Genomic DNA, 24,462 nt, shown 5'->3' on the forward strand with positions numbered 1-24,462 from the left:
TTCTGCCACCGATGGGATCAAAATTGAGAGGAGCCCACATAGGATTAGTGTTTTCATGCTTACACTTAATTACAGTTGCCGCGCAACCATGTCACATATATACGCACAACTTAATCTGTTCAGGCTCCCATCCTGGGGTCAAGAATCCCATTTCTGCTGAGGGCTCTCAAGACCTGCAAGAGGGTGAGAGGAAAAAAAAGAGTGTCAGACTGTTAGTCAATTCATTTCTGATTTGGCGTTTGGATCTTTCTGTGTGCTTTCATTTTAATTACTGCTGCCATTGGGCACATGACTCATATTGAATTATACTACCAGTAGAGGTAATATAGTCTTGTCTTGCCCATGCCATCATGTAATCTTGGACTACACTAAAGGCATTTTTATTGTCCGTGTACATGTTAATATTTTGTCCTTTGTCCAGCTGGAGGGCAGCAATAAATGTTTTTAGTTCAGTGCTTTTAGTATGGCATTTTCTTATTTTTTTCTCCTGCCAAATGTTCCCCTTTCAAATTGACTACAACCCACCCTATTCAAGCCCCATCAATATACTTCTGTGCCCCATCTACAAACATGCATTTCACATTGGGCCTCCCTAATGGCTCCTCCTTAACTCTACCCTGTCTCTTTTATTCCTTCTCCTTGGAGGGGATACAATCAAGTGTCTCTCCTTCCTAATTCACATAGTTTTGCCGGGTTCTTTCTATTATCTTTAACTACTTCCACATGCTTTTCAACTGTCTGTAACACCTCTCAGTTTGACATCTTCCAATAGCTGGATTATACTATGTCGGGAGTGTAACATCATCTTCCCCAGCTGCTTCAAGGGGGAGAATGTTGTTAGTGCCCAGGTAACACATTGGATGGCTCCAACACACGAGTGCTGTCCCATCATGACCAGATCCATTTTGTATGAGTAGTTTCCTACAGGCTGAAGCTTGTCTCCATGTCTCTGTAGCACTACTGCAGGCGAGTCCCCTTGCTTTCACTGCAGAAGATATGAAAGGGCTTTTTCAGGTCAGGGAGTCCTAGTGCTTGTGCAGAGGCCACTGTCTGTTTGATTTTGACAAAGGCTGTCTCTTGCTCAGGTCCCCATTCAATGTTTTCAGACCTAGCCTACCCCCCATTTTGTAAGGTCTTGCAGGGGTCCAGCTAGTTCTCTGCAATTTTCTATAAAGTTCCTAAACTAGTTAAATAGTCCTAAGACTTGTCTTATCCATTTAACAGTAACTAGTTTTTTCATCTCCGATAATGCCACCTGTCTGAGGAGACCAGAGTATAATCAACATTTTTTTAGTTAATCTATTTACATAATTTGCTCTAAGATTCAGTATATTCCAGATTTTGGGTTCTTTAACTTTTTTTTGTCCTCCTGTTCCCTTTCCACAGATCACTTCACCCCATAACATTAAAATAATTTCAAAAATGAACTCACAATTTCTCCAGCTCTCTTCATCTGTATTAGTTTTGAGGATATTTCTTCAATATTTCCTGGCTTGCCAATTTTATGAATGATTGTATCATTGAATAGTAACTCCCTCTATATGGAAATAACCCCTTTGAGTTACAATATACATGAAATCAAACAATACAGTTCTAACATTCATCAGGCTTTACCTTCAGCTTATGCTTCTCACCTTTTATATTCCCCAGGGTTCCCTTCCTACAGACTCCTACACCTTCCCTCACATACACTAATTGTCCTAACACATTACAATTGCACCTATTGGTTTAAACACTGGAGTACATGCGTCATACAAATGCTCAAGATGGGGTATTTGTATGTCATCCAATGGGTCCCCTCACTCAGTCCAGTATTACTCATCCCAGAGTCCATATTCTTTCATTTTTGTAATATTTTGATATAATGGCCATTCGCACTTATGTTGACTGTAATTCTTTTTACATCGCTTTCACTAATACTACTTTCATTATCATAAAGTCAGTTTTTCCTCTGGATTTTCTGTCAGTGTCTTATCGTTTAAACTATGTTTTTGTGCTCTACCAAGCCATATTTATCCTTTTATCAAGTAGGTGTGCATATCTGAGACCCGTTGCTTTCTTTTACCGTCTCATGTTAATTACCTCAAAGGTAACATTCACTTTTGCACACATACATCGGTGTCCCAAGACAATGTCATGCATTCTTGACTCCTACAAGATCTTATCAAATGATCTATGAAATTTTACTGATCTCTCTACATATGGTCCCAATGCCTCAATCACCAATTCAGTCTTTTTTAAAAAGAAAGACAAGGACACAAACGGCACCAAGAGTAAGTTATTAGTTTGGTGCTCTCATCTAAACTTACTTTGTAATAAAATGCATTTTAACCTCAATTGCTGTTTCAACTCAATATTCTAACTTTTTTTCTTCTGCCACCAGTCTCCACCCCAAATTCTTTCATCTCATCCAATTTTGTAACTTAACTACTACCACTCTATCTAATTCCAGAGATCTGTAGAGATTTGTAGTCTATGGAACATAATCTTATAATATTTTAAAACAGAAGTCAAACATTTCTGTTTGATTTAAGCACAACATACTTTGTTTGTTCTTCCTCTAAGATGACCCACATTTTATTTTAAAGTTACATGATGACTCATTCTAGATATGTCTCTACATAAATTTGTCCAAATTCAATACTCTGTTTATTCCCACAATGTCACTAAACATTTTTCATGCACTGAAACCACTGAGACTATGTGTATGCTCTTATCATTCCCAGATGACAATAAATTTTCAGGTAACTATTCGATTTAAATGTTTTACAATAGCAGGACATGCGAGCCTTACTATAATTTACATCATGATATGCTTAAGTGTACCCAGGCTCAGTGATTTTGAGATTCATGACACCCCCTACAATTAATATTTCCAAAGTACTTCCCCAACACTGAAATGTGTTGTTGATGAATGGCTTAATGGGTTAAGGATACCTCGTCCATCACTGCGTTGCAATGTTGTATGTTTGCAAATGGGTTCAGCCTTCAGTGCCTCAATTTCTAAAAATTCAAAAAAACCTCCATCCATTGCACATCAAGCAGATTGGGTTAGTTAGTACTAATCGGCTATGGATTTTAAAAAGAGAGTGAGCCATAAACACTTGAATTTGCCTTTCCAAAACTTCTCGTCCACAGGGAGCTTCATTGTCAACATCCCAATGTCCCCATCAAGTGAATAACTTTACACCAAAGTACATTTACAACGAGCCAATCTTATCATCCAGAATTAAAGATTCACTCATGTTGAAACAATATTTTGAAGTTTACTCTCGTCAGAAAATGAAACTCCAAACATGGTAATTTCTGGAATTAAAATCTAACCAACTCCAAAAACAACAGAGCCAATTCCAAAAGGCACATTTTTACCAAGCTTAATGAAACATTTGTTTTAATCACTATATCATCGCAGATGTTTGTTTTGTACAACCACTGATGGCTTCTTAAATGGACAGCACCTTAACCATCCATGTTCCACAATGACACAGGCACACACCACTTTCAAATCCCAAAATGCAAACTAACTTCAAAGTATTCCCAGATCTCCAGCTCCAGGGAACAAAAACACACAAATTGTACAAGATAACATTTAGCAATCAACAAAAGTGCATTCAAACCAGCCGCAGAGAGTTAACACTTCTACAAAGTTCAGTGCACTTGCACATGCAGTATCCAGTTCTTTTTTTTTCCCCCAGTTATAACCGTCCCCCATTCTTCTGTGTGTCCTAATTGTGCTAACACATCAGCTAAAGACCCGAATGCAGAGTCTGCTACATTCCATTCTGGAATATGAAAGATCTCAGGAGCATCAGGTTGCTTTCCCCTTCATTTAAACATTATCCTGAATCCTATTCTCATCGCCGAAGATGTCTTGGATCACAGAGTGTATTCAAGCTGTTCTTTTGGATTTGGTTGAACGTAGTTAAGACTGAACAGCAATTTGCTTAATTATAAAATTTTATTTAGTAATAATACAAATAAGTGGGAGAGGTAAAATGAAAGACTGAAATATGATCATCTATTAAGTAACTTTTAAAAAGGAAAAAAAAACAATAAGCCTCACGCCCTTCTGCACATTGGGGATCCTCAATCGATGGCTAGTCTGAAGGTTTAGGTTGGCTCCTGGTACTGTTCGCAATTCCAATCCGAGGTGAAGTCCAACAATCCAGGATGAAACTCTTATGCAGTGTAACATCAAGTACACAAAAACATGTTGATTGTGTGTCTTCTGCACTTAGAGGAATGTTTACAGGGCTCAATCAAGGTCATGCATCTTTCGAATATCATAAATTTTAGCCCTTCAGCCCATCCTATATAAAGGGGATGCCTTCATTTCCAAGCTGATCCTGACTCACTGCGTCAATTGTGACTGGAGTTGTTTTCCAGCCTCATCCAAATTGTACGTGCGTAATGACAATGGCTGATGTCACACCAAGAGTCGGAAGACTGTCTTATTTTCTGACTGAGCATGTGGGCATTACTTATGAGTGGCATGAGACTGTTCAAGGGGAAATTGCATTATTAAGTCCCTTTCAGACTGCACAATGATAAGATGTTATGCTGCGCTGGATGTAGAAGAAACAGTAACACTACGTTAGAAAGTGTTCTAACAAGCTATATCACTCAGGATGGGTAGTTCATGTAGTATGATTCTTGTAGCTGCAGTTGCAGGAAGTATCAGGTAAGTGATATGAATGTGAAATTCTATTTGCAATGAAGTGTCACCCATGTGCCCTCATGCTTTTCTGTTTCCCTCCAACTACACATATTATGAAAGGCAGATCCTAGCTGATAGCATGACCTGCTTTCAGTATAACACCAACACCAGAAATTCAAGAATTTCTGGTAATGATTGGTAGTTCTGCCATTGGTGAGCACAAGATAGCAATAACATGGTGCATATAGAAGGTGAATAATGTAAAATTACATGAGAAAGTTCATGAGCCATGGAGAGAAAGCCCTCATGCAGCTTCAAAATTCTGGCACTTATCTAACTTTTGGTAAAATTTGATCAATAGTTTTGCCTAGGAACAATTCAGGAAATAAATTAGTTTAATAGTAATTTAGTTGGATTCCCTTCCAGACGAACGAGGAGCGATTAATTAAAAACCAGCAGATTGTTGAAAGTCTGAGAAAATCTAAGTTTTCAATTTTGTGGGTGCTCATGCAAGAAGATTTCAGTTCACAGGAAAGATCTAGGAGAAATCAGTTCAGTCGAACTGAGAAATTTAAGATATAGGAGTATTTGCTCTGAATTTGATGCTTATAAAGTCATGGTGTTGAGGAATAGTTGAAAACATTGCTTTGTTGTGCGTTGTAACATCTTTTGCACTGTATTAAATAACTTGGTTTGATTTTCAGCAATTTTCCTTAAATAAACTTTCTTTTTACCATTGAAGAAAATTTGCAGTCTTCTGTGCTCATGCTTCAAGAAAAGATATGATCTATCAAGCCAGGTTTTGTTCTAGGATCTGACTTGTTCAGTAGAAATATGAGCTGGGGTCGTAACACTTGACAAGGGAAGCTCAAGAGCGCTAACTGTTCCTACTGCAGTCTTCATTTTTCAGTAGGGCATTGGAAGAACTTCAGAAATTGTTCATTAGAATAAAGGACTCAAAAGTAAACTGAGTTTAATTGATTTATCTCAAAATTGATAATTGTGTATGTTTATGTTCTTCACAAAGCACTTAAAAAGGAAATGGCACAGATTTTGTCTCTGTTTTCTCTGCTTCAGCTGTCACCTAACAAAACAGATTGAAGGCCAACTTTTAGGCATTCACCATATTATGCTCTGAGCTTGTTGATGAGTTTAATATAAAAGCAATCAAGAATTAAGCTTGTTACTTAGCTTAATATAAAAACAATCAAAAATTGAGTTCCCTGTTCCTTCCCTGTGAAATATACAACATATGAGCTAGATTAACCTTGTACGTCACAATTTTCACTCAATTGTTGAACATAATCATTGAATTACTGGCATTTCAGTATTTCTGATGAAGGGCTTTTGCCTGAAACGTTGATTATCCTGCTCCTCGGATGCTGCCTGACCTGCTGTTTTTTTCCAGCACCACACTCTCGGCTCTGATCTCCAGCATCTGCTGTCCTCACTTTCTCCTGGTATTTCAAACATACAATTGCAGTTTACAATCAGATCAACCATGATTTTATTAAATGGCAGAGCAGATTTGATTGGGCAAATGGCCAATACCTGTTCTTAAATTTGTATGCAAGTAGTACAATACAATGTGCATGAATCTAGTTTAAAGCCCAGCACAGTGCGATTTTCTAAAATGATGAACCATGAAGAAGCCAAATTAATCATGTCTTTAGCTTTAGATATGGAACTTTGAGTGCTGCTCTCTTGACTTGTTCAGAAACATTAACTCCCAGAGGGGCTCTGCAAAACAAAGCAAGTGACAACAAATTTAGCTAAAATAAAAGCAGTGCATTATTATTTAATTTTATATTTGCTTGCTTTGTAATGGCTATGTAATTCAACCACACATTTCCACAACTTGAAACACAATTCTTAAAAGTGTTAGACTGAAATGAAAAATTACTGCAGCCTTAGAATTTGGTTAGCTCATAACTGCTATTTTAAAAAAATCTAAAAGCCTAATCACTTACTTGGGCTCATAGCGAATTTCTTTTGGATTATGTATAACATCAATTCCTGCTCGAAGTCTCTCAACACCATTCCTAAAAACATAGAAGTATAGTAACATTGTGCACCATACTAACAACTGTAATTGAGTTGATACAAAGCAAAGAACCTGTTCTCAGAATTGGTTTAGTAACAGAAAATGAGCAGTTTATAAAAATGAGTGTAGTGATGAAATTAAGAAGTGTAAAATAGATGTAATAGAAATGCAAAAGGTTTAAGACTATTACCGATTATTCTTTTGTTTTATGTGTCCCACTAAGATTTGATAGAATAATATAAGTTTTGTAAAAGAATATTTACCTACATGGTCAAAAAGGCAGAGCACATATTAGAGGAATCCATGTGTAGTTTACTCAAATCACACTTCAAATATTATATTTGGTTTTGGACTCCAAAATACAAGGAAGAGTCATTCAGTCCTTGGAGATGGTACTCGGAAGCAACATAAGGACTTGAACTTGGGTGGCCCACTTATGAGGATAAAATGGAGGAACATTGATTTTTCCAACTATGATTGAAGATTGTTGAAAGATAATGTTAAAGCTAAATCTGGGACACCAATTCAAATTAAAACATGATAGTAAGATAAAAGAACAAGTGTTCAAATAGCATTAGATTCATTACTGATATCAGGAAGCTATTCATGCAACGAGAATGAACAATAGGCTATAGGAGCAAAATAACAAACCCTGGAATCAGATAAACACAGTTAAATTCCGTGTTATTTGAGCATTGGGCTACTCTAAATAAATGAGCTAATGAGTGTTGAATGACCCTGCTTAATTGTACCTACTTTATAACAATGCAGTGACAATGTATTTCCTACATTAAATTTATTGAATTTTTTTTGAGTGTCATTTTTTTAAATAAATAGGTTGCTAACATATAGCTACATTTAGTGAAATTGTATATTTCAATTACGTGCAGTTAGTTCCAAGCACTGGGACAATAGGTTTGTTTGCCTGGCTGCACATTTGCTGAGTACAATACGTCTTTCACACCTGAAGTAATGTTCTTGGATCTTGAGACTCATCTGGATATAATGAACAGGAATAAGTAAAAAAAATTTAAATTATGCAATAGAAATACTGAAGGGCAACATTTAATAAATTACTACACATGCTGGACTCTGTACTGAAAACAACAAATGCTGGAGATCACAGTGGGTCAGACATGTGAGAGAGCAAGCATACATGGAGCGAGGAAACAAATGTTTCTAGTCTCAATGGCTCTTTGAGATGACTAACTAGTTGTGCTACAGTCTGTTTTGATATAGTTCTGTTCCTGTGCAATCCTGCGTTATAAGAAAAATTGCATAACAGCAGCACCATTTAAACTAATGGAACCAGAACTGCATTATAGCCAATACAGGTCAGGAAAGTTCGTGTTCTAAAAAAAGGTCTAAATTCTTCAAACGCATTATAGTCAATTCACATTGAAAAAACACGCCATAGAACAAAACCGACTGTACTCTAAGATATCCAATTCTTGATTACTGTATTTAACATCATAATCAGCTAATCAGACTGTAACTATCCTTGTAAACTGTTACAGTATCACAGGCCAATCAAAAAGCAGCAAGGATTGTGGTATCTACTTATCATTTTGTCCTTGACTTTATCAACTTCAATTCACTCATCTCAGGATGAAACAGATGGCATAGAATCCTTTGTTACTGCTCAGTTTCCTCTCCTATATCTGCTACATTATTAAGACTTTCTTCCATTTTTTCCACATCCTCACCTTTCTCCCCCAAACACTGACAAAAGCCTTGTCCTGTCGTAACTGCCTTAAATGTCACAACTTCTTTAAATGCCCTGCCAGTTGATCTCCTTGCATCAGCTCTTTGCTGATTTCTAAACGTCATATTCTTTAATCACCCCTGCCTTATAATACATTTATCTCATCTCAAAACCATTAAAACAAGTGCAAAATTGCAGTCCTCAATTTTATATTTCTTCATGATCACATTCTACCTTCCTGTAGTCATTTGATTTTCTAGCCTTATGTATAGCCCATACATCCATAATTCTTTAGACATTGAGGTACTGCTTGTCTCTCTGCCCCTCCCCTTTTCTATTGCTTGTTCCTCATTAGTTGCAAAACACCTGCTTTCTGAATGCTTCCTGTTTTCAGAAACTTGTTCAATTTAACATCTTCCATTTCTCAATTTCCTTTCTTCTGTGGACTGGTTTCTCTCTGTAATGTCAATTTGTGATGCCATCAAGAATGACATAAACCACTATTGACATCCTTTCAACAGAAATACAAATATTAATCCAAATTGAAGAAAGTAGCAGTGACACAGATACAGAAAGCAAAAAAGAAAAAGAAAGTGGTTTTTACTTAGGATGTGTTTTTATCAGATGCACTAAAAGCTGATCCAAATTCAAAATCATAACATCTTTGGAGAACTACAGTTAGACAGATGTCATGCATTTATGAAGAAGAAAGAAACTTCCAAGATTTTAACATTTTTAAAGCAAGCATGTTTGAAAGTGATTACAATGCTACTTCATTGTATGTAATACTTCAAGGTAAAATTAACACTATGTACTGTTCTCACCATGCAACCATGATGCCATTGTCTGTGCAAAGTTTTGGAGGTGGGCAATGCAGCAAGAATCCATTTGCTTCAGTTACTATCGAAAGTGCTTTTCTGATGTATTCATTACTGGCCACTCCCCCTGAAACTACCTGACATGAAAGTGAGGAATATAAAACAATAAATATTGCACAAGTTAAAATGCATACCTTTCCACAAAATGATTTTTCAAAGGCTATACAATTTTTGTGTTTATGATCCCATTCCAATGAATACAATTTTATTCAATACAGAAGAACCTCAATTATCCGGCATTCGATTATGCGAATATCAGATTATCTGGCAAAATCATAATGTCCCAATGCTCGGCTAAACTATGTTATCCGGCATTTGATTAAACGGAATCAAACAATGTCTGCCCGTGTCCTTTGGATAATCGAGGTTCCTCTGTATTCTTATGGGTAAGGAAGCAGTTTTAATTCCATGTCAAGGTTGAAATCCATTTAATGTTTTCAGCTGAGATGATGGGAATGGCTGAGATGTGAACTGGAATGGGTTTCTCAGGGCAGAAGTCACTATCTAGGCAATAGTTAGTGGATGATCACAGCCACAAAGAGTTCTTCCTCATGTTCTTTGGGAAACATTTACCTGCAAACTGGTGCTGTCAAGGTGACCAAACATCAGCCACAATGCTCACATTCCAAGCGGTAAAGTTGCACCAGGAAAAGAATATGATTGTAATACTGTTTTTGAAATAGTATATGCCTTCAATTCTTCAGTCGCAAGGGCTTACAGATGATTTGCAACCAGGCCTTGTCAAAATGCAAATTTCAAATAGATGAATGTGAAATATAAAATCATCACAAGTTAAACCACTTTTAAACTTGGTCTCAGCCACCATGCAAAACTGGTTTACCTCTCTGTGTAGATTAGCTCCAAAGTTTAAATCTCTTCCATAAAAACACTTTTCCCAAGCAATTATTTTCATGAAAGCAAGATTCCGTCTGACCTTCCAAGTTTTCCTGCCTCTAACTAGATCTATATATTCTATAAATTACCACAGTATAAAGCAGATAGACAGTTATCAGGACTTATTAAAGTGTGAAACAGGTCACTGGGTTCTTGTGATGCAATGGTGGTTTCCCCACCTCTGAATCAGATGGCCAGGGTCAAAGCTCCACCTGCTCCAAAGGTGGATATTTGGTTAAAAGATCTGAAACAGATCACTAACTGGACAAGAGCAAGCCAGGTACTCTTTGACATTCCCGATCTGTAAAGAAATGCTTAGAATTCACTGAGAATGGACCCATGCCCAATATTTATTATTACCAAGTAAAACACAAGATACATGATGGGATACTGACCAAGGCTGGATTTGATTGAGGCAACAGACCTTCCTTCTTACAGAAGAGAATAGCTCGATGTGTACGTTTGGCTAAGTGAGCGGTCACTGTATGTTGCACCGCAGCAGCAATGTCACTTACACAGGGCAATATCTGACCCATCTGGAAACCTGGTTGAGTAAAATAGCTGACTTAATAATGTACAACATAATGTAACAGATAGTAGTGACTCACTCATTAAGTAGAAATATCAAAAACGTGCAAACCTTCTTCCCTTTCCTTTTTCATAATTATTTGATTGACTTGATTGCGGAGACCAGCAAAGGAAAAATCACAGTCTGGATGCTGGCTCATAGGCTGCGTTAATTCAAACTGCATCCTGTTTCCCATTTTAGCCAAATATTCAATGGCTTCACCTCCACTCATTGTATGACATGCTGGGTGATTTTTGAGGGACAATCTTCGTGCAACCTGAGTAGAAATATCACTGTAATTTGAAACAGCTACTATCAAGAAAAAAATCTTATATTACTTTCTAAATCAAAAGAATTTCATCCACATAATTTTAAATGTAAATATAAATGAAAAAACAAGATTGATAACCTTTAAAAATCTGCTTATGTTCACGTATTCATTTAAATTCAGTCAATTTACAATATATCTCCATTTCTCACATGTAAAAACAGTTAAAAGGTCATCAAGACATTTTATAGGATACAAATAATTACCTATTTATACGACAAAATTAGACACCGTACAGTTTTGACAAGAAAAAAATCCATGCGGTATCTTTTAACTAAACCTTAATGCAAGCAAAGCTTAATATGGTAAACTAAGTAAATAAGTAAGCGTTACAGGGTGGAATATCCTGTACATTTGCTCCAAATTTGGAGTGCAAATTAGGATTTACAGGGCAACCTTGATTAACCAAACGACACGGGCAGGGAATATTTTGTATGGATAATCAAATGTTAGGAAAATCAAATGCTCGGATAACACAGTTTACTCAAGCATTGGGACCTTGCGTTCTTGTTTGGATAATCCGATATTTGGATAATTGAGGTTGTCCTGTAAACAAAATATCCACAGTAAAGGTTTGAGGGAATTCAGGTAAAGGTATATTAAGCATGTAATCACAATACATCACCTTCAGATTTCCCCATTCTTTTATATCCATTGGTACCTATTAACACCATCAGATCTGCTCCCTGGCTCAAGCACCAGAGGCATATATTTCCTCCTAATATGTTGCTTCAAGCAGATGTAATACTATGTTCAGAATTTAGGTGCAGGTTGCACAGATACTATAGAAAATCTTGCTGTTATTCACTGACAATATTAAAGTTGCCATCTGTACATACCTTGTCTAATGTATCTCCAGGTGCTTCGTCCAAAGTTTGTCCAAGAAGAAGGAAGTCAGAAATTCCACGGGCAACAGCCAGCAAACTGTGTCCACCAGAAACCAAAAGGACCAGGAAGGGAAATTCCACCTTGTGCTGCATTCTAACAGTTAGTGCATGTGCCTCCATGTGATGAATAGGGATAAAGGGTTTCTTATATTGTTCTATTAGTTTTAAGCTGTACTCTACGCCCACTTTCAAGCTTAACGCAAGTCCCGGTTTTATGGTAGTTGCTATTGCTGTCAATTCATTAGGAGAGACACCACTCTTATCTATCGCTTCTTGCACCACATTTTCAATGTGTTCTTTGTGTAGCTTATGAGCGACGGTTGGAATTATACCACCTGCCCTAAAGCAAATCAAAATACAGCTCATAGAATATGCAAACTGTTTCGGTTTATGAATAAAATAGTCAAAAAAATGATATACTTAGTATGTTCAAAAGTAAGTAACTGAATAAACATTCGTAAAGAAGGTATCAGCACTTGAACACTTTAATCCAATATAAGCTTGAGTCACCTGCTGCAATTTTGATCTGAACAATGAAAAGCCTGCTCTGCATTTAAAATAGCTTCTGATAACAGAAGAATCATTAGTAAATCTGTCATGATCTCCAAGTTAAAGTCATTGCAATTATTGCTTTTTGATCGTCACAAGTGATTATTTGCATCTTTTCTTTTCACAGGACAAAACTGAATGCTTTTTGAAGTGTACTCATGACAGCATATTTTGACAAGCATTTATTGTGTATACGTTATCAAAATACCCTTAAAGCAATCAGAAAATCATTTATATACTATTGTAGATTTGCACCTTGTCATTTGTTCTTGGTATATATTTCTAACCAATATTATTCATACAGGTTTCTCTTGCTTTTAAAACAACAGAGGATTGGTTTACTTAAGTGGTACAGAGAGCATCATGTTGGCAATGCTGTAGCCCAAAAACATGACATTGTGTGATGTTTGTCACATCAGTATTGTACCAGCTATTAAAAATGAAGGAGTCACAGCACAGTGTATTGAATTTCACTTAAAGCAGTGTTGCACGTTATATTTCCAACCTTGCACACCTCCTCCAACAAAAGGACCGGGAAGAGCATTTTGACCTACTTGAGATGAGTTCCTTTCTGAGAATATAGGGCTTCTCCCAAGATTTTGCCTGTTTCGTCCACTACCGCCGCTGCCGTGTCATCGCAGCTGGTTTCGATGCCCAGCACCAGCCTGGCATTGCACTGAGCTCGGCTCGGGGTCGCGGCACCGCGAGCCCAGCGATACACTGCTCGCGCGCCCACTCCCTGGGCTCTCACCATGGCAACCCAGGCCGCCGCCGCCGCCGCCAGACAATAAGAAAGGGGGAGGTCAGTTAGAGATTTAAAAAAGATAAACCGCCTGCAATGACTGTGCTGAGATTATCACCTTCCTCCCGCCCAATACATCCTATTGCAACTCGTGCTGTTCAGTTTTAGCGTAAATACTCGTGAGATTAAGGAAAACCGGGTAATTCATTTCTTCCCTCAACACTTCTGAGGAAGGGTCAGTGGACCTGAAACCTTAACTTCTGATTTCTCTGCGCAGATGCTGCCAGACCTGCCGAGCTTTTCCAGCAACTTCTGTTCTCCTCTCCCTCATCTGTGTCACAGTGAATTCCTTCCCGCAGCCGCGCGGTTGCGGCCGAGGTTTCGTTCCGGCTGGAGGTTCGCTGCCTCGCCCCTTGGTCCCTGCATCTTGTTCGAAAGGGATGCTCAGATGTCCCCGGCAACCTGAATCTTGAAAATGGTTCAGCCGCGCGGCACAGAGTCAATCGGGAGGCAGGACCTGCGGTTACTGGAAATACTCAGCTGCTGAAATGGCAGTGCCCTAAAGACGGAGAAACGGCTCGGGTCAGCAAACCGTCCCATCATGACCTCTTCCCCCTCACCCCATGAAGTCATGTTCATGTGCTGACTTACCTGTTGTACATTTCCAACAATTTATGTTGTTCGTAACATTTACAGACTTTCTTTCTATTAAGGTGTCTGTTGGTATCAGCACTGCTCAATGGAAATTATGATGTGGAAGAACTGGTGTTGGACTGGGATGGACAAAGTTAAAAAATCACACAACACCAGATTATAGTCCATTTGGAAGCACTAGTTTTCGAAGTGCAGTTCCTTCATCGGGTGATTGTGGAGAATAAGATCATAAGATGCAGAAGTTATAGCAAAAGTTAACAGTGTCATGCAACTGAAAGGATATATTGAACAAACCTGGATTGTTGTTAAGTCTTTCATCTTTTAGAATGTTTTGGTTCATTAATATGTAAATCCCAGAACTTCTCTTAAGTCATCTTCTTAAGATAACTTTTTTGAACGAAATAGAATGTATCTGCAAATACATATTCACCCCATAGACTTATATGTGTGTGTGTGTGTGTGTGCGTGAGTGTTTGTGAGTGTAAATCATCTGTTTAAGGCTTGGCAGTTGTTTAAAGCCTTAAACAGATGATTTGTTCGCAGCAAACTGCTCAGCCTTCAGGACAATATTGACCACATACAACCCTGTCATGTCAACTACAGTAAGACATGTCAGAGTGTCAACACGAATACCACCATTACCCATGGCGACACCACCACCATGTATGCAGCAGGTAATCAGCCAATATTATCTATCTCATACACTGCGGGCAAGGATGCCCTAAGCCATGGTACATTGGCAAGATGTTGCGAAAACAGATGAATGGACACCACGCAACAATCACCAGATGGGGTGTTCCCTCCCAGGTGAGGAACACTTCAGCCGTCAGAGACATTCAGCCTCAGATCTTTGGGTGACCATCCTCCAAGGTGGACTTCGGGTCAGACAACAATGCAAAGTGGCCAAGCAGAGGCCGGTAGCCAAATTCAGTACCTTTGAGGATGGCCTCAACCGGGATCTTGGGTTCATGTCAGACTACAGGTGACCCCCCCTCATACACTCACACACAGATACTCTTACATACTCACGCAGAACCTCTCTCATATACATGCTGTCTCTCATACACACACACACACAACCCCCCACTCCCACCCACGTACACATCCTCTCACAGGCTTATACTCCATCACATCTACATGCACACTTTACCAAACTTTCACACACGCAAACACAAACTCTCTCACATGCACTCACACATACTCATATACACACACTCACTCTGTCTCTCCCTCTCATGTATAAGTCTATGGGGGTGATTTTGTATTTGCAGAATTATATTTGCAGATACATTCTATTTTGCTCAAAAATGCTCAATCTGCAGGCAGTCAATACATGTGATATTTTGTAAATTCCACTTTGGGAATTGAACCAGTCTGACTCAAGATTGGGATATAGCCAGACTCTAACCTCATTAATGCATTGTCTGAGCTGAGATGTCACCATTTGTTATCAAGCCTTAAGTTATCTCAAGAAGGTGACTTAAAAGAAGTTCTGGGATTTACATATTAATGAACCAAAATATTCTAAAAGATGAAAGACAACAATAATCCAGGTTTGTTCAATATATCATTTCAGTCACATGACACTGTTATGATTTGCTATAAGTTCTGAGTCTTATATTTTTATTCTCCACAACCTACCGATGAAGGAGTGGCACTCAGAAAGCTAGTGCTTCCAAATAAACTTGTTGGACTATAACCTGGTGTTGTGTGATTTTTAACAATGGAAATTCATTCACATAGTGTGCTGGCAAAATGATCTGCCACACTGTTCAGTTTCGGCTATTTTAAATGTATACATTGAGGTTATAGAACCATTTACTATTCTAAGTTATGAACAAAACGTGCCCCTAGGTTTAAAATTAGGTAATCCATCTTGAATTACCCCAGATTCTAAACATGCATTCAAAAACTGGAGCTAGTATTGGCTTTCAGCTCTCTCAGCTAATCATTGGACATTCTTTGCTAAATATTGCTTTTTTTCCTAGCCATTGAGCTAACTTTCTATATTTCTAGTGTTACTGCTATTCACTGATATTTGCATTTTTCTGCACTGTGAAGAATCTTAGTATTTTTCTACATGAAGGGCTTCACACGAATTTAAGTGCATGGTGTATTGACACAAACCAAGATTGAAATATTTTCAATTAATATAAAATCTATTAGTATACCAACAACATACATTCAGTTCGCATACACAGGCACATATATATTCACTTATCTCTACACATACCTGCGAAAAATGTACTCACTGTCATACAGACTCTCACAGAATTGCATGCCTACAGACTGACAATCGGTCATGCAAACTAGAGTTGCAGTAGTAGTGCCTGTATAACTAGACTGATAAATTGGATAATGCAAGCAAATCCCAACAGGGCATTTGGGGAATTTGAATGTTTTAAGAGAATTCAAATTTGTTACTACGTATCAGATTATCATAAAGAAATTTGTTCACTAATGTCCTTCAGAGAAGGAAACTGTCATCCTTACCCAGTCTGACCAAACATGTCTTTTGTTTCTTTTTTACTTGCTGGATCAAAACCTTAAAGTTCCCTACTTTACAACATTGTGAAACACCTGGTACAAGATGGCTCAATTCCCCCAGACTAAAAAAAAATGATAACTTCAAACTGGAGTAGTAAAACTTTTGTGCATGGCTTTCAACAAAATCACACTGGATTTTTAAATTTAAAAAAACATATTTTTCCTGCTGCACTTTAAGAACAGGATTTATGTCATGTTTCAATAGTCTCTGCAAAGGAACTTGATTAGTCTTTTGAATTCTATTATTAAATTTATATGAGAGCTTGTGTTTTGGAATGGAGCTTACTTAAGGCAACAGTGAGGAATTGAATTCCCTTTGCAGGCCTACGTGTCAGTTCACATAACACTGGCAGGAAACAAAATATCATCTGACAACTCATGTTCACATATTGGTACACACTTATCTTTAGCAGTACGGGGGCATGCAGCTACATTTGACTGGAAATCTTAGTATGTGTAACTTAACCTAGCTTACTGCAAAGCGTTATAATCAAAATGTTATTTTTGGGAAGAGAGTGGGAGGGGTTGGATCATTTTCAAAACCTTGCCTGATTCAGCAATGGAAAGCTAACCTGTCTATCAAATAATAGACTCAAACTGGGTAAATAACAAAATGTTGCTACTGGTTTTGAAGTTTAACAAATTGGATATATAATTAAAAATCAAGGTTTTCCATATTGTTCTTTAGAAGCCACGTGTAATATTTCATTAGTCTGATAGATCTGAATTTGGTAGTTTTCCAACTTCTATTATTAATGATTCTCTTGAAATCCTGTGGTTTGGAATGTAGCCTTATTGAACCAACAATCTAACTTTTTCTGTATTTCTCATTTTCATCAGCTTTGTGTAGCTGCGTATACTATTTTTAATATTATGTAACAACCTGCTCATCCCTCTTATTGTTCACTATATTGGGAGTAAAATCTATCTAAGTAAAATCTGGGTTACTATAAATATATTTTGAGTAGTCAATTTGACAGGTGGATTGAAGTCATTTGAGTTGCTTCAGCACACATAAGTTATTCTGGGATATCTTGAATGCAGTATAGCTCTGTGAGAATCTTTCCACTATCGAATAGCCATTTGGGGCATCTTCCAGTACACTGTATCTATTTGAAAGTCACCCAAAAGGCCACTATGGCAATTCGGAGTCTCTTCAATATATTGCTATTTTCATTGTGCAATGCAATTAATTGACATCCTTGGTGTATTTCGTTTCACATCTTATTAAATTTGCATTGTAACTTGGATCTAATTTAATTTATAGACTTTAAAAATTAATATGCAGTAATGAAAAGTAAGGTGGGAAGTAGAGTTATAGAGTCATACAGCACGGAAACTGATCCTTTGATTCAATTCATCCATGCCAGATTTCCCAAGCTAACACTTACCACAGAAAGTATGGAGAAGCTGAAATTATTTGTCTTTTTGCACAGTAGGTTGAAGAATGATTTTATTAAGGTCTGGAAGTTTTTGTGGCAGTTTTATTTGTGAAGGGAGAAAGTTATTCCAGCGTAGGATAGTTGGTAATCTCAGAACATAATTTAAAGTACATGGCAAAAAAAATCCAAAAAAGCAGGTGAGGAGAAATTATTTTACTCAGTCAGTTCTGATGGTCATTATCTGAATATCTGATGGAAGCAGATCCAGCAGTAACTTTCAGAAGTGAGTTGGACTTTTCCTTAATAGGAAATCACTTTCAGGGATAAGGAACAAGGAATGAGACAGATTGTCAGCATTCTAGGCCCTGGTGGTTGTTGTTATTATTATTGTTGATGTTTTATTATTGTTGAACAGAGAGACTTAGGGGTTCAGATACATTGTTCTTTGAAAGTTGCAGCACAGGTAGACAGGGTGGTTAAGAAGACATAGAGCATGCTCGCCTTCATTGCTCAGTCCATTAAGTAGAGGAGGTTGGACACCATATTGAGGTTGAACAGGATGTTGGTGAGGCTACTTTTGGAGTACTGGTCACCCTACCATAGGAAGGATATTATTAAATTGGAGAGGGTTCAGAAAATGTGTGGAATAAATTGCCAGAGGAAATGGTAGATACTGGTACAGTTACAACCTTTAAAAGACATTTACACAGGTACATGAATAGGAAAGGTTTAGAGGCTTATGTGCAGGCAAATGGGACTATTTAGTTTGGGAAACTGAGTTGGCATGGACAGGTTGGACCAAATGTCTGTTTCTGTGCTATATGACTCTATGACTCTAATACCAACACAGGGGGCTGGATGGACACCTTCTGTGCTCTTAAGATTATATTGGATGGCTATATGATGAACTGGGATCTACTTATTAACACAATTCCTGTTTCATTAATAATCAGTTATCTATTCCTTCACTATTAGGGAAATAATTTCACCAATAGAGCTAATATGTAAAACAACCAAATTATTGCAATTAATAATTAGAGCCTTGTTACATTAATAAACAGGATCTTATTGCATAAACGTCACTCACTAATTGTATCAATATTCCTGATTGTAAAAAATAGATAATCTTGATGTTAATGCATCAATAATCAGTGTCCAAATACAGTCATAGAGTCAAGAAATGTACAGTATGGAAACAGACCCTTCGGTCAAACCCATCCATGCCGACCAGATATCCCAACCCAATCTAGTCCCACCTACTAGCACCCGGCCCAGATCCCTCCAAACTCTTCCTATTCATATACCCATCCAAATGCTCTTAAATGTTACCATTGTGCCAGCCTCCACCACATCCTCTGGCAGCTCATTCCGTACATGTACCACACACTGTGTGAAAAAGTTGCCCCTTAGGTCTCTTTTATATCTTTCCCCTCTCACCCTAAACCTATGCCCTCTAGTGCTGGACTCCCCAACACCAAGGAAAAGACTTTGCCTATTTACCCTATCCATGCCCCTCATAATTTTGTAAACCTCTTTCAGGACACCCCTCAGCCTCCAACGCTCCAAGGAAAACAGCCTCACCCTGTTCAGCCTCTCCCTATAGCTCAAATCTTCCAATCATGGCAACATCCTTGTAAATCTTTTCTAAACCCTTTCAAGTTTCACAACATCTTTCCTATAGGATGGAGACCAGAATTACATGCAATATTCCAACAGTGGCCTAACCACTGTCCTGTACAGCTGCAACATAACCTCCCAACTCCTGTACTCAATACTCTGACCAATAAAGGAAAGCATACCAAACGCCTTCTTCACTATTCTATCTACCTGCGACTCCACTTTCAAGGAGCTATGAACCTGCACTCCAAGGTCTCTTTGTTCAGCAACACTCCCTAGGACCTTACCATTAAGTGTATAAGTCCTGCTAAGATTTGCTTTTCCAAAATGCAGCACCTCACATTTATCTGAATTAAACTCCATCTGCCACTTCTCTGCCCATTGACCCATCTGGTCAAGATCCTGTTGTAATCTGAGGTAACCCTCTTCGCTGTCCACTACACCTCCAATTTTGGTGTCATCTGCAAACTTACTAACTGTACCTCTTATGCTCGCAACCAGATCATTTATGTAAATGACAAAAAGTAGAGAACCCAGCACCGGCCCTTGTGGCACTCCACTGGTCACAGGCCTCCAATCTGAAAAACAACACTCCACCACCACCCTTTGTCTTCTACCTTTGAGCCAGTTCTGTATCCAAATGTCTAGTCCTCCCTGTGTTCCATGAGATCTAACCTTGCTAATCAGTCTCCCATGGGGAACCTTGTCGAACGCCTTACTAAAGTCCAAATAGATCACTTCTACCACTATGCCCTCATTAATCCTCTTTGTTACTTCCTGAAAAAACTCAATCAAGTTTGTAAGACATGATTTCCCATGCACAAAGCCATGTTGACTATCCCGAATCAGTCCTTGCCTTTCCAATTATATGTACATCGTGTTCCTCAGGATTCCCTCCAACAACTTGCCCACCACCGACGTCAGGCTCTATGGTCTATAATTCCCTGGCTTGTCCTTACCACCCTTCTTAAATAGTGGCACCACGGTCCGGAGATCCAAGATGGCGGCGACTCAGCAAGTCTGAGTTTACAGTGCTCTTCCCAAAACCTGGGTAAAGTGAGTTACTCACCCCCACCACACTTACCAAACCACCCAAAAAAATTTTCTAACCTTAATTAGCTGCTTACTATTATATTTAAGCAGTTTAATATTAAGTGGATAATGAGTAAACCAAAGGGATCCCGCAGCTCTCAGAAAACAAAGACCCCTCCCCCACCCTCCTCTCCTCCTCCGGCTGCAGCTGATGTAAAAACAGGCCTTGAAGAGATGATTGCCAGGCTGGAAACGACACTCGTCAATTTCATTGTAGAATCCAGACAGAGATGGAATGCATTCGAAGAAAAGCTGCAGAAACACAGCCAGGCTCTCGAGGAATTACAGGGCCGAGTGGAGGGGGCGGAGCTAAAGGCCACGACCTCCGAGGCTGCAGCACAAACAGCTGCAGAACAGGTGCGAGCTCTGGAGCAGAGAGTCCGGGCCTTTGAAATCTGCATGGATGACCTGGATAATAGAAATCGGAGAAAGAATATCCGTCTTCTGGGCCTCCCTGAACAAGAAGAGAAGGAACAGTTAGTAGTATTTCTGGAGCGATGGCTGCCCCAGCTTTTAAACCTGGGGGCTGAAACTGACCGGGTAAGGGTGGAGTGGGCCTACCGGGTCGCAGTACGCGGATCTGGCCCAAACCAGCGCCCACGCCCGGTCCTGTTCCGGCTGCAGAGTTATAGGGAGAGGCAGATACTCCTGGATGCCTCCAGAAAGCTTGGAAAGGATCCTAAAGCCATGATCCATGAAGGATCCAAGATTATGTTATTTCAGGACTTCTCCCCGGCTTTGGCACGAAGGAGGAAGGCGTTTGATGAGGTGAAGAAATGTCTAAGGAACTTAAATATTCAATACACCTTACGCTACCCAGCGACGTTATGCTTTAACCACGAAGGATCCGAGTATAATTTTAGATCACCAGAAGAGGCTAAGGAACTTTTAGACTCGTTTAAATAAATCGTAAGAGACAATTTATGTTGGCTTGCCTCTTCCACACTCCGTGGGGAGAAGTGGATACTTTACTTTTGCTTCTGGGAGCAGGGTTGTCTTCCCTTGCTATTTTATGTTATTATACTTAACTGTAATCTGTTGGAGTTGTAATTTTATAGTTATGTGTGTTTGTACGTGGCATTGATGCTATCAGATATACTCAGGTATGGGTGGGGAGAGGTGGGGGTGGGGCGCTCACTGTTAACTCTAGCTCGGTATTATATCTAAATCCTATTAAGGAGCGCCCGGGTCAAGGGTGGGACACTGTTTGGGAGAGGATATGGTGGACCTTTAGAAAGGAAGTAAGGCCCCCTGAGAACAAGGGGGAGGATCTCCATTCAAACATGTTTTATTTTTTTTGTTCTTATTGTTTGGAAATAGTTTCCTTTTTATTATACTGTTATGAGTGTATTAGAGAACATTTTCTCTTGTTTGAAGGATGTAAGTGACTCAACTATACACTCTGGATAATTGTGGATTAGATTAGTAGTTAACTGAGTTTCATTGTTTTTCTTTCTTCTTTAGTATCATTCCTTTGAATTTTGATGATTATATATTTAAGATCTATTTTTATATTAATGTTTGTGCTTGAAAGTTCTGTTTATTTTTGTAAATCTGTCAAAATATTAAATTTCTAATAAAAATATCTTTAAAAAAAAATAGTGGCACCACATTAGCCAACCTCCAGTCTTCCGGCACCTCACCTGTGACAATTGATGATACAATATCTCAGCAAAAGGCCCAGCAATCACTTCTCTAGCTTCCCACACCATTCTCAGGTACACCTGATCAGGTCCTGGGGACTTATCCACCTTTATGCAAGTCAAGACATTCAGCACTTCCTCCTGTGTAATTTGGACATTTTGCAAAGTGTCACCATCTATTTCCCTACAATCTATATCTTCCATATCCTTTTCCACAGTAAATACTGATGCAAACTACTCGTTTAGTATCTCCCCCATTTTGTGCAGCTCAACACAAAGGCCGCCTTGCTGATCTTTGAGGGGCCCTAATTTTTCCCCAGTTACCTTTTGTCCTTAATGTATTTGTAAAAACCCTTTGATTCTCCTTAACCCTATTTGCCAAAGCTATCTCATGTCTCCTTTTTGCCCTTCTGATTTCCCTCTTAAGTATACTCCTACTGCCTTTATTTTTTTTTGTAGATATTTTTATTGAAATTTAACATTTTTGCAAATTTACAAAAATAAACAAAACTCTCAAATACAAACATTGATGTACAATTAAATCATATATACAATAGTCATAATTTAACAAAGAAAAGAGAAAGAAAGAAAACAAAAAAAGAAAAAAAAAGAAACGAAAAAAGAAAGAAAAAGAAACTCAACTTTCTACTAATCTAACCTATAACTAACCAGAGTGTATACCTAAGTCTCTTACATGCTCGGAATGTATAAACATCAAATATAATAAAACCCGTATTCGCGCAGGATTCCTCTCCCAAGGGGCCCCGGAGCAGCCCGGTCTGAAATCTTCACTAAATAAAAGCCCTTGTTAGGATAGCCGAAATATCTGCATTTATATAATTCAAAAAGGGCTGCCATATTTTATAAAATAATTCAGTCTTTCGGTGCACCATATTTGTGAGGAAGTCAAGGGGGATATATTCCATAATTAATCTGTGCCAATTTGAAAGTCCAGGGGGGCCCTCTTGCACAGAAAGAGAGAATAGAAAATAGTCTCTTCCCATGCATATCCAGAGATGAGAGGTTCGAAAAGCCCAAAAGGAGAGATACAGGGTCCACCCTAATTTCCGTTCCTAAAATTTCTGTCAGGGTATTTGCCACTTTAGTCCAGTATCTGCGGATTTTCTGACAAGTCCACAGACAATGTACAAGAGTACCCACCTCTATTTAGGACACATTGGAGATGCTCTTGCCGTAAATTTTGCCAGTCGAGCCGGAGCTATATGGGCCCTATGAAGTATCTTTAGTTGGATAGCCTGAGTTCTGTTACAGATAGCAATTCTTCTAGCATTTTCCCAAATGTCATTCCACATATCCTCAGAGATTTCTAGCCCCAAGTCCTGCTCCCATGTTTTAAGCAGGTCATCCATGTCTCCTGAGACTCCATCATGTAGCAAATGGTATATAGTACTAACGGAGGATGCCCCTGCTGGTCGTAAGACATTACGTTCTCTGTCTGATTTATAAAGACTATCTATTAATGTAGTCTTCCTCTGTATATAATCTCGAACTTGGAAGTATCGAAAGAGATCCCCATTAATTAAATTGGTCTGTAATTGATATTGGTCTGTAAGATGCACAATCTTCTGGGTCTTTTCCTTTTTTGAGGATAAGAGAAATATTTGCTTCTTTCAGCGTGGGCGGGAGACAGACCTGACTATGCGCAAAATTATACATATCCATAAGTGGGTCAACCAATATTCCTGTAAATTCTTTATAGAATTCAGCTTGAAAACCATCCGGGCCCGGTGCTTTTCCGCTCTGAAGTTGCCTAATTGCCTCAAGTATTTCTTGGACTGTTAAAGGGGTATTTAGGGCCGACACCTGTTCCGGAGTCAGGCCCGGGAAGGTCAAATTTTTTAAAAATGACTGCATCCTCCTAATCCTATCTTCACAATCCTGCGATCTATATAGTTCAGAATAAAATTCTTTAAAGGTCGCAATGATCTTTTTATGATGAGTCAGGGTACCTGTACTTTCCTTGATGGTCGGAATAGTTTGAGGGGCTTTCTTTTTCTTTGCAAGAAATGCTAAGTATCTACCCGGTTTGTCGCCATATTCATATAATCTTTGTTTCGCAAATAATATTTCCCTTTTAGCCGTTTGAGTAAGCGCGGTGTTTAAAGCTGTCCTAAGAGCTGTAATCCTCTGCAATTTTGTGATAGAAGGTCTATCAGCGTATGCTGTTTCGGCTGCTTTTAGGCGAGCTTCGAGCAGACGCTGTTGCTCTCCCTTCATTTTCCTCTGGGTCGCTGAATAGGAGATGATCAAACCT

At 38.6% G+C, this 24,462-nt stretch overlaps 1 protein-coding gene across 3 annotated transcripts; it reads right to left on the bottom strand.

The window, feature by feature from the left end:
• Positions 1-3,988: 3,988 nt before the first annotated feature.
• On the bottom strand, positions 3,989-13,583 carry osgepl1 (O-sialoglycoprotein endopeptidase-like 1). Of its 3 annotated transcripts, XR_009644887.1 has the most exons (8): positions 13,065-13,583; positions 11,914-12,301; positions 10,819-11,023; positions 10,574-10,722; positions 9,231-9,361; positions 6,628-6,699; positions 6,209-6,397; positions 3,989-6,114 (listed from the first exon to the last, which is right to left on the bottom strand). XR_009644887.1 is itself a non-coding variant. In XM_060827993.1 (7 exons), the coding sequence occupies exons 1-7, from the start codon at positions 13,262-13,264 to the stop codon at positions 6,319-6,321; spliced, it is 1,224 nt and encodes a 407-aa protein (XP_060683976.1). In that variant the 5' UTR covers positions 13,265-13,583; the 3' UTR covers positions 3,989-6,318. The 3 variants fall into 3 exon arrangements, 2 of the variants coding, with proteins under 2 accessions (XP_060683976.1, XP_060683977.1); XM_060827993.1 differs by having other exon boundaries at positions 3,989-6,397; XM_060827994.1 differs by having other exon boundaries at positions 3,989-6,397; positions 13,542-13,567.
• Between the last annotated feature and the right edge of the window lie 10,879 nt (positions 13,584-24,462).

Source organism: Hemiscyllium ocellatum, chromosome 7, assembly GCF_020745735.1.
Source record: "Hemiscyllium ocellatum isolate sHemOce1 chromosome 7, sHemOce1.pat.X.cur, whole genome shotgun sequence".
NCBI classification, from domain to species: Eukaryota; Metazoa; Chordata; class Chondrichthyes; order Orectolobiformes; family Hemiscylliidae; genus Hemiscyllium; species Hemiscyllium ocellatum.